Raw genomic sequence first — 11,571 nt, 5'->3', positions numbered from 1 at the left:
CCGCCATTTTGGGTAGGCAATGTCCAAGTTGCCCATCCCTGTCTACTCTGTGTATCTCATAAGGTTTTAACATAATAGATTTTATGGGGATTAAACTAAGATTGTATGAAGCCTTCCTGTATTCCTGGTGGTTTCTAACAGTTCATTTCCTTCCGGTTTTCTTCCCTTTTTCCATGAGCTTTTTGGCATTCATATGGCATCCAAATCTCATAAAGTCCCATTTTATTGAGCATATTGTGGATGTTAAAAGATGTATACTTACATAAAAGTAGATTTTTATTAGCAGTGTATTTCTTAGTTGTTGTTAAGTGCCGTTGAATTGGTTCTGACTCATAGTGACCCTGCATAGGGTTTCCAAGTAGTAACTGGTACGTTTAAACCTTGTGGTCAGCAGTCCAGTGCTTGTCCTAAAGCACCATACTTGAGTTCCATTTCTTCATTAGTTGCATGTAATTAAAATTAGTATCTGGTATCTAGAGAATTCTCTGAAGTTCAGTTGGAATCTTAGCAATATCTGTCTTATTGTCTTGAGTACCAAGGAAGCTTTATTATTTTTTTTTTAAGTCTATTTTATGTCCATTCCTTTTTCTATACTTCTGCTTTTACCACCCTGTTTTAGGCAGACAGTCATGTCTTAACTGAAACTCATTAACAAAGTCATTAAGTGCAAACTCTGTGCCAAGTACAGTTTGTTGTTTAGTGCCTTCGAGTAGTTTCTGACCCCTAGGACTCTGCATAGGGTTTCTGAGGAGTGGCTCATGAGCTTGAACTGCTGACCTTGGAGTTCAACCTGACTTTGCAGTACAGCGCATTAATATACAACACCACACCAGAACTCCAAATACTGTTTATATTTATATGTACGTATTTATATATGTATGTATACATACTTTTCTTAAGTTCATTTTATATATTACTATGATTTAAGTTTCCTTTTGTAAATTTCTCATTCATTAACCTTTAGTGGCTTACCTTTATGGCACATTATAGTGGGCTAATGCTCTGGACTGCAAAGTTGGTTTGAATTGCAAGGTCGGTGGTTCAAGCTCATCAGCTGCTCCTTGGAAACCCTATACAGGGTTGTTGTGGGTCAGAACAGACTGGACTGCTAAGTGCAAGGTTGGCATTCAGACCCACCAGGTTTCTCCTTGGAAACCCTAGACTAGGGACTGCTGAGTCAGAACTGACTTGACAGCACTTAACAGCAACAATAGCCCCATGCTATACCTTAAGTCAATCTTCTCATTGACATACATATTCTCTCTGCCAAATTTTGCTTCTGTGCTTCACTCATGTGCTTTGGCTTTTCTCAAATGTCTTTGTGTCTGAGCCCAGGTGACATTCACTTTTATTGTGTGCTTCCTGCCTCATTGCTTTTCCATTTCTAGGACTTCTATAGCCTCCTTAGGATAGATTGAGAGTGTTTAGCATTTATATTTGTCTTGGATTATGCTTGTAGTCTTCTTATCCTCCCCTTTCATATGATTATAAGCACCTTTGTAATAGGGATTTTTTTCTGCCTGAAGGTCAGAAGAAGGCACAAAGTCTTTGCCCAGAGGCATGTGTGTATATATATAAAATATACAAACGTGTCTTGGGTCTGTGTATTATTTTTTAAATGGTCTCAGTTCATATTTTAGGATTAATTTTTCAAAATATAGTATTGAGGATAACTGTGCATATCTTGGTATTCTTTTTTTTAAAGTTTATTTTTATGATTTATTTGTTTCGAACTGAGAATGAACACTATTGAATTCATGATACAAAATTTACAAAAGTACATATGAAAATATTATTTTTGAAGAAAGTTTTAGATTGTCATACTTCTAAGGTTATATATTTGTACTAATATTTGATATGTGTTTTTAACAGGTAGAAGTATAGGTACAAATAATGTATGTCGAGATAGACTGGAAAAGACCATCATTCTTTTTACTAAAGTTGTAAGTTTTCTTTTTTTCTTAATTGGGTTTTCTCAAATAATGATAGGTTAAAAAGTATTCCTTCAAAATCATAGAAACACTTATTGAGTAAAAATATCAAAATATGAAGCTAATGTTTCTTGACATCCTCCATCTAGGTCTGTACACTTCTGAAGGTGGTGTTTCCTTTTCTAACCTTTCCTTGAAGAATGATACATTCTTCAATTTTCACTACACCAAAACAGCTGTTTTGGTATCTCCTCGAGGGACTCAAATTATGTTCCTTTTCAATGTTTCTTGAGTTTTGAGAGCAAAAAAGAAGTATGAATTGGTAAGATTCGGGCTGTAGGATAGACTGCTCGTGGGACAGCCATTGCTACCCTTGAAGGATGAGCACAAGTGCCTTGTTGTGATGGAAAAATACTCTTTGGTGAAACTTTCCTGACTTTTTTTTCACCAATGCAGTTTTCATTTTTCTGAAAACTTCATTATTATAGTAAAGCCACTGTGATTGTCCTGTGTCCTTTGAAAAAAATCTGTCAGGTTACCCCTTTGGATTCCCAAAAAACAGATGTAGCATGACTAACAGCCCTCTAGGTATCTGCTATGTCCTTTCAGCCCCATCTCACCCTGTCCCCCCACCCCCACCTCACCCTATGGAAAAATAATAAATAAACTTCTTACAGAAAAACCTTGAAGGCAGAATGACCTAAGGACCTAAGGAAAAAACAAGATAAAATTTAGCCCATCCATACAAAGGGTTTATTGGTGGGTTTACTCCCACTTCCAGGATAAAGGCCTGCTAGAATTTACCACCCTAGCTGAAAAGACAAGTCTGTGTGTTCTAACCGCTGTTTCTTGTATAAAACCCTGTTCCCCACCTCACTTCAGGGTCAGAGTGATTTGGGCTTGAGCTGACACTCTGGCCACCGGCAATATACTTTGCTCTTTAAATTTTCCAAGTTGAGTTCTTTCTAACTAGCGCTGTTGCAACACAGAAACAAAATCTTGAGCTGACCTCTTGCTGCCTTGAGTTTTGACTGGCCTAGCAGGTGCTTCAAAAGCCACTGTTTTAATTGAACCTTTTTTTTTTTTGAAGGTATCCTAAGGTCAGGTATATTTTACTGATCATACTTGTCTACAGCCACATCCACTGATCAGAGCGACGTGTTTAAACATATTTTGTTTGGAATCAGGCTGTGCATGTATTAACAGAAAGCCTAATAGCAGTACTTTTAACTTAACCTCGTTTGAACTATAAGCCATCTATATTTATTACAAAATATTTTCTATTTCAGAGAATAGAGTGAAACACAAATGTCATTCTCTATATTTTCTAAATGTGTCATAAATACATCACTGAATATGATAAAAAATATTATAGGATCTTCTTACACTTAAAAGTACAGATAAAAAAACCCTGCATGACAAATTGGCACATTGAATCTAACAAGGTACAAAAGTAATAATCAAGTATAATTTATTTCCAGAATTCAAAAATGTATCAACTGCAAAGACTTAAACAATTAATAGCTAATGACATTATTAAATCAAAACTGCAAATAAAACATTCTTTCAATAAAATTCAGTACCAGTGCTTAGATTTTTAAAAATTGTCTTAGAATAGCTGGAGTAGAAAGAAATGTATGTATTTTGACAATACTTTTTGACTTTTTTGAGTGTGATGTCACCTATGAAATGCTGTATTACATATAAAGTTACATATATTAAAAACTGTTAAATATTAGCAAGGCTATAGGATATATTTATGAAATTATTGTATTCCTATATAAAATTAAGAAAAACATTTTTTCTTTCTTTTTATAGCTTTTGGACTTCCTAGATCAGCATCCCTTTTCATTTACTCCTTTAATTCAGAGATCACTAGAATTTTCTGTAAGCTATGTTTTTACAGAAGTTGGTGATGGGGTTACATTTGAACGATTCATTGTCCAATGTATGAATCTTATTAAGATGATTGTCAAAAATTACGCTTATAAGCCATCAAAAAATTTTGAAGGTAATGCTTTACTGATAATTTTTTTTTTCTCCATTATTTTAATCTAAATGTCAAACAATTTCTATTTCTATGTTTTTTTGTTTTTTTGGGAAGGGCAGTATTTACTCTTTTTAATTGGAAAAATACAATGTCTTTGGGACATTAAATAGAGCTGATGATTAGAATATTGTATGAATGCCAGCTTTTAAAATCTATACAAGGCGTTTAACAACTTGTCTATTTTAGGACACTAGAGAAAGATCAGTTAAAGTTTAGAAACTTTATGAATTAAGTACTATAGTAACTACTGCAACTCATGTTGTATTGATATGAACAATTAAAAGGTTTCTCTGAGTTTATATGAAAATTATTTCTTTTTCATGTTCTTCATATGTGTATATATACAAAGATGAAAGTTTGATTCTTGAAAGCAAGAGAGGAGGCGGCAAACAACTGAGCAAATTACTCTAATAGAGTGATAATAAAGCTTGGTAATACACAATCTATAGTGATAAGATTAAGACAACACTCGTATGGGTGTAGTAGGCATAAAGGATCGCGTGTCTTTGAGATTGGTTTATAATAAAAATGAAAATTTATACATAAGTGTGTCTTTCCTTAGTAGAATATATTATTTTATTTGTTACGTGATTGTACTTAGATAGACTGTTTGACTGTACATTTAACTTTGAAATTTTATTTTTCTAGATAGTAGCCCTGAAACTCTAAAAGCTCATAAGATTAAGATGGCGTTTTTCACATATCCTACTTTGACAGAAATTTGCAGGAGATTGGTCTCTCATTATTTTCTACTAACTGAAGAAGAATTGACAATGTGGGAAGAAGATCCAGAAGGCTTTAGTAAGAGTTATTTTTTTCAGATTTAGCATTGCTTTTCTCTTGATCCATAAATAGATACCATCTGTTTGACTGACAAGTAGGATAACACTGTGCTTTAATATAGCACATTTGATCCTAGAGCACTGGCTTTCTCTAACTAGCTTATCCTCTCTTTGTTACCTGTTAGAAAAAGTAAAAAACAATAACAAAAACAGAAAACGAATGACTTTTTCAAACATAATGCAGAATTTTGTCTATAGAGATATTATAATTTTAATATACACTAACAACAGTATCATGTATTTTAAAATAAAAATTTATATCTCGTGCTATAGAAAATCAAGGGGTCATTTGCCAAATTAAATGCCTGTGTAAATTCCTCTGACTGTGGTGAGACATAGGTTATAATTTAGCCTCTATTCTTTCCTTTGGCTTGATGACCTAGTGGTGACACACATCTTTACTTTTAATTTAATAAGGTCTCAAACTTAATGGACAATTTACCTACCTCTTTTGATCATTTAAAACTAATTTAAAATCATTTAGAAGATAAATCATTTCATTTCACATTGCATCTTTTTTTTCTGTCTCTTTTAGTTAAAATCTTATGTTATTGCTTTCCTTATACACTATATATAATATTGTAACATGAAGCATTGATTTTTTTAAAAGTCTGATTTTTTTAAAATCACCTAATTTTTAAAAAGTCTTGAAACTGTTTTCTATTAAATGTAAAATTGATAGAATGTGACTAATCATTTTAATTTCTGAAACATGATTATTGTATTGAAAATGCAGTGATTCTCTGCACTTTATACCTACTCATATACTATCATGTATTGAAAATGCAGTGATTCTCTGCACTTTATACCTACTCATATACTATCTGTCATTTTGCATCTATGACAATAATAAGAACTGTACCATATGACTATTTTGTGCATTAATGACGTAGGTCTCTTGGTAATGAATGCTGAGGTGTTGGGTTGGCTGGGCCATGATTCTCAGTGGTTTGGTATTCATGTAATGAGGTAATTTGCCAGTTAATGATGTGCTCAGTTTCCATTTTGTGATCTGATGTTGTCACCCACCATTTCTGCATAATGCCAATTTTCATATAGTGATCAGGTCTCTGAAACCTAACCATGACAATAAATGAGGAATGGGTGTAGAGATAGTTTACCATGTCATATCAAATACTTTGGAAATGGTAAAGTAGTTTGAGGTTTGCCCATAAAGAATTCTTAATGAAAGTGAGAATGTTTATGAATGTAAAAATGCCCATCATAAGTTCCTGTGAGATACTTTGTGTATTATATTGCTAAGGCATTGTGTTCTGAAAGTTTGCTTTCAATACTACGTTTAAAACAATTCACATAAATATTTGTCTGATGTGCCCGAAATCTTTGCATCTCAAACTGAGATTTTGAAATTAGTCATTATTGCTTTTCTGAGGGATGTTATTTGTCATATTTTTAATTGCAGTAGTGGAAGAAACAGGAGGAGATTCTTGGAAATATAGTTTGAGGGTAAGTATTAAATTGAATGAAAAAATTGACCAGGGAAGTTTTAAGGTACCATATGTCTTAGTAGAGAATGATATTCTGTTGAAGATTCCAAGCATTTTAGACAGATCTGGCTGCCATCAAGTTGATTTTGACTCATGGTACCCCATAGGGTTTCCAGAACTAAACCTTTACTGGTTCAGACAACTTCATCTTTCACCGATGGGACTGCTGATGGGTTCGAACTACTGACCTTGTGGTTAACAGTCTGGTACTTATCCTATAATGCTTCCAGATCTCCTTTTCAGACAGATTCTCACTCTCAAAACCCACTACCATCAAGTTTTTTCTGATTCATAGTGATCATGTATAGGGTGTCCGAGGAGTGGCTGGTGAGCTTGAACTGCTGACCTTGCATTCTCTATGCATTTGCCTACTTTGGATATTTCATAGAAGTGGGCTCATGTAATATGTGTCCTATTTATTGTGTGTGACTAATTTCACTTAGCATAATATTTTCAGGGTCCATCCATGTCATAGTGTGTATCAGAACTTTATTTCTCTTTATGGCTGATTAATATTCTGTATATTTACTATTTTCTTTATTGATATGTTTGTTTGTGAATGCTTGGGTTCTTTTCACCCTTTGGCCATTGTGAATAATTCTGTAGTGAACATTGATGCTCAAGTATTTGTGTTCCTGCTTTCAAATGAATGGGTGTGTATCTAGCAGTGGCACCACTCATCTGTCAGTTTGTCGTCCTGTGATAGCTTGCATGTTGCTGAGATTCTGGATGCTGTGCTACTGATGTTTTAAATATTAGCAGGGTCACCCATGGTGGACAAGTTTCAGCTGAGCTTCCAGACTAAGACAGACTAGGAAGGAGAGATGGACTACTTCCTAGTATTTAGTCACTGAAAACCTTATAAATAGCAGTGGAACACTGTCAGATGATACCAGAGTATTGGCTGGCTATTGAAACATTGTGAAGAACACCAGAATATTGTCAGATACAGTGCCAGAAGATGAGCCTCTCAGGTTAGAAGGCACTCAAAATGCAACTAGGGAAGAGCTGCCTCCTCAAAGTAGAGTTGACCGTGATCACAAGAATTGAGTAAGGCACTCGGGACCTTCATTTGCTGATGGGGTACAACTCAAAATGAAGAGAAACAGCTGTAAATATCCACTAATAATAATAACATGGAATGTTCGAAGTATGAATCTAGGAAAATTGGAAGTTGTCAGGAATGAAATGAAATGCATAGACATCGATATCCTAGTCATTAGTGAGCTGAAATGGCCCTTTTGAATCTGGCAATCACTTGGCTTACTATGCCTGGAATGACAAATAGAAGAGGAATGGCATTGCATTCATCATCAAAAAGAACATTTCAAGATTTGTCTTGAAGTACAACGCTGTCTGTGATAGAATATTATCCGTTTGCCTCCAAGGAAGACCAGTCAATACCACTATTAATCAAATTTGCATATCAACCACTAAAGCCAGTGATGATGAAACTGAAGAATTCCACCAACTTCTTCAGTCTGAAATTGATCAAACATGTAGTCAAGATGCCTTGATAATTATTGGTAATTGGAATGCAAAGGTTGGAAACAGAGGAAGGATCAGTAGTTGGAAAAAAAGGTCATTGTGATAAAAATGATGCTGGAGATTGCATGATAGAACTTTGCAAGACCAATGACTTACTCATTGAAAATATCTTTTTAAAAACAATGTAAAAGACGACTATATTCATGGACCTCACCAGATGGAATACACAGAATTCAAATTGATTACATCTGTCAAAAGAGATGGTGCTTTTTTGTTTATATTTTGGGGTTCTGGTGTTTCTCTGTATGGTAAGCACTGGACTGCTAACAGCAAGGTCCATGATTCAAACCCACCAGCTGTTTCTTGGAAACCCTGTGCCAGGGTCGTTATGAGTCAGAATTGACTCGATGGCACTTAACAACAACGGTACTGTTTTTAGATTTATAAGCGTGACTAGAAAACGAGTTGTAAATCCAATAAATTATTAGTGCTTTAACATTTTCTTTTAATTTGCTATTTTAATTATTAAAAATTTTCTTTTATGGAAAATTCTTAAAATATTAAAAAATAGACTAATACCATGCCTCTTCTGTATCCAAAGCTTAGTTTATCATTCATTAACTCCTGACTAATAGTCTTGTTTTATATATATGGCACTCCTCCCTTAAAATTTGGGTTATTTAGAGATAAATCCCTGAAATTACGTATATTTCATATGTACACATTCAGTATGCATATCTGTAAGATTTATTTTCAAGTGTAATGCAGTGCCTTAACGTTTTAATGATAATTTCTTTATATTATGAAATATTTAGTGATTAAGTTCTTTAACCCTGTAACTACTTTGTGTCTATTACAAGAATACTAATTCAGCTCATGAATTAAATTCATTAGTAGTTGTTGTTATGTTGTTACTAAGAAAATATATAAATTTTATATATTACTGGTCAGTCATCATAGTACTAAAGCAATAAACTAATGGAACTCCAAAATGCTTAGTTTATAGCATTTGTTGTTGTTAAGTGCCGTCGAGTCGGTTCCGACCCATAGCGACCCTGTACAGGGTTTTCGAGGGTGTAAATCTTTACAGGAGTAGAAAGCCTCATCTTTCTCCCGCGGAGTGGCTGGTCGAACTGCTGACCTTAAGGTTCGCAGCCCAATTTGTAACCACTACGCTACCAGAGCTCCTTAGTTTATAGCATACTTCATTTAAAATGAAAATGCTTGTCTTCTGTATTTTAAATTTTTGAATGTGTAGTGACACGATTGAAGTAGTAAAATAAACTTTATGCTTTCAATTAAATTATGAAAATGTCTTTCCCCACTTGTACAATTCTGTTTGAAAGGTAGTGATCCATTTATGAAGATCTAAAACCAATTAAGAATTGGAAATATTTTTTTAAAATTTGGTATTTTAAGGATGCGCATGACCGCATGCAGTAAGCACTGGACTGCGAACCACAAAGTACGTAGTTTGATCCTACCAGTTGCCCTGTGCGAGAAAGATGAAGCTTTCTGCTCCTATATAGATTGAAAACTTCAGAAACCTTATACAGGGTGGCTGTGAGTTGGAAGCGAGTTCCGACTCGATGGCACTTAACAACAGCAGCAGCAAGTCTTTGTTTTATTTTAGAATTATTCAGCACAATAACCTTTTGTTTTTATTAGGACTTTATCTTTTTTTTTTCTTTCCAGCCTTGTACTGAAGTACTGTTTATAGATATATTCCATGAATATAATCAAACTCTTACTCCTGTACTTCTAGAAATGATGCAGACACTTAAAGGTGAGGTGTATTTTGTGATACTTCCAATTTATTTAATGTTCATATGAATGACTACTGTGTGCATGTCTTATTTCTTATGTCATATAGATACAAATTTAAGAAAGACAGGAAATGTGCTTTCTTGAATATTAGATTTGAGATAGGCCTTGACATAGCATATAATGTGATAGTTAGCTTTTGGTATCGCAAACATAATAGCAACATAAACAAAACAGGCAGTAAAATTTAATGCTGAGTGTACAGTGGCTTTGTAGAATCTGCACTGGAATGTGAGCTGCAAGGTGCTTTGAGCCCACCAGCTGTTCCATGAGAGAATGATAAGGCTTTCTGTTCCTGCAAGGCTGTACAGCCTTGGTTATCTTAAGCAGGGGAGCTGACTCAATGTCACTTAATAGCAACAACAAAATATAATGCTGGGGAAACAGTCAATCTAGAGCCTGCTTTGGAATATAGTAGAGGAAAGGTTAGAATATCAAATGTTAGCGTCAGTTAGAATGCTGGCAGTGGGGATGAAAAGAAAATGATTTAAGAGTTAATGCTAAAATTAGATTTATGGCAATAGATCATTCACTTTTGTACACAAGTAATTAGTTATCTATTAAAAGTGTTTTATTATTTATTTATGGCTTTTCTGCTAGACTTTTAAGTTTCAGGAGAAAGTGATTATGTCTCTTTTGTTCCTACTTTATTGCCAGTGCTTGGAGTACTCAGTAAATATTTGCTCGATTGACTTGTTGACTACAAGGGAGAATGTTGTGAGTCAGAATTCACTCTGTGGTAGTGTTCTTGGATTGGTGTAAGGGAGAATGATCTAAGGTGATTCTGAACTTTTGAGTTTTGATAATGGATAAAAACAGTTGTCTCATTAGTAGAGGTTTGAGCTAGACTTAAGACTGTATCTATAAAGAATCATGGTACCATAAAAGAATTTTAAAGACAGACAAGACTTTCAACCATAGAAATATAAGGAGTGGAAAGACCCTCTTTCAAAATAAAAAAAGTTAAAAAGAGTTAAAAAAAACAAAACTCACACATAGAAATAGAAAGAGCAGCATGAAGGTGCATCCTGGAGAAGAGCATGCTGCTAGAATTGTTAGAGCTGGAAAATGAGAAGGCAGCAGAATCTGATAGGATAAATAATTAGATTGGTTAAGAATCACATTTAATGCTATCAAGGAATTAAGTAGGGAGCAATGTAAAGACATGATAGCAGTAGAAAAGTTCCTGCAGGGCAGGAGATTCCTCATCTTGTTTTTAGAGGTAAAAGGGTAAAGAAATAGAATAATTGAAGGAATAGAGGAGATAATTGATGCAGTTTAAGACTTGGAGAGATATTGGAGCTGATAAGGCCTGCTAAATGGAGGGACGCGTAGGACTGACTAGTTGCCAGTTGGAGTCGGGATTGCTACTTACTAAAAAATAGGGGTAAAGTTGAATATTCTTAGCTACAGAAAAGAGAAATTTAGGATATTGGATGGCCTATGGAATCCTGGTGTGTCACTGTGGGTTAATGTGTTAGATTGCAAAGTTGATTTGATCTGCAAGGTTGGCAGTTCAAACTTACCAGCCACTCCTTGGAAACCCTATACAGGGTTGCTATGGGTGGTAATTAAGGATAGCACTTAACAACAACAACAGCAGCAACTTGCTTAGTGAAGTAGGGGAAGTGCCGACTTCTGAAAATAGGGGGTTTAAGGAATTAAGTGTGCTTGGATAAGCACTGTGGTAAGTCAACAAGAGATTCATGAAAAGATGTATAGTACTTCTTTAGATAAATCAAAATCTAAAATAGGTCACTCACTGTGTCCTAGACAGAATCTTCTCAGTTTTGTTATTGCCCCTAACACCTTAAGACAGCTGTAGAGTTTGGAAAAGGAAGGTGAGCTAATGCTTTATTTATAATGATATTTTCCCTAATATTGTACTTTATTGGAAGACTAACGAGTAGCAAATTTAGTTTTAAATA

General features: G+C 34.5%; 1 protein-coding gene across 1 annotated transcript in view; it reads left to right on the top strand.

Moving 5' to 3' along the window:
• Window positions 1–11,571, top strand: part of IPO11 (importin 11) — a 295,618-nt gene that overhangs the window by 99,055 nt on the left and 184,992 nt on the right. The window contains exons 8-12 of the mRNA XM_006876193.1: window positions 1,873–1,943; window positions 3,750–3,942; window positions 4,630–4,782; window positions 6,247–6,290; window positions 9,515–9,605. Coding sequence (XP_006876255.1) covers window positions 1,873–1,943; window positions 3,750–3,942; window positions 4,630–4,782; window positions 6,247–6,290; window positions 9,515–9,605 — 552 coding nt within the window. The remainder of the gene's footprint in view (window positions 1–1,872; window positions 1,944–3,749; window positions 3,943–4,629; window positions 4,783–6,246; window positions 6,291–9,514; window positions 9,606–11,571) is intronic.

Source organism: Chrysochloris asiatica, unplaced genomic scaffold (genome assembly GCF_000296735.1).
Source record: "Chrysochloris asiatica unplaced genomic scaffold, ChrAsi1.0 scaffold00362, whole genome shotgun sequence".
NCBI lineage: Eukaryota > Metazoa > Chordata > Mammalia > Afrosoricida > Chrysochloridae > Chrysochloris > Chrysochloris asiatica.
This window is presented reverse-complemented; position numbering and strand designations above follow the sequence as displayed.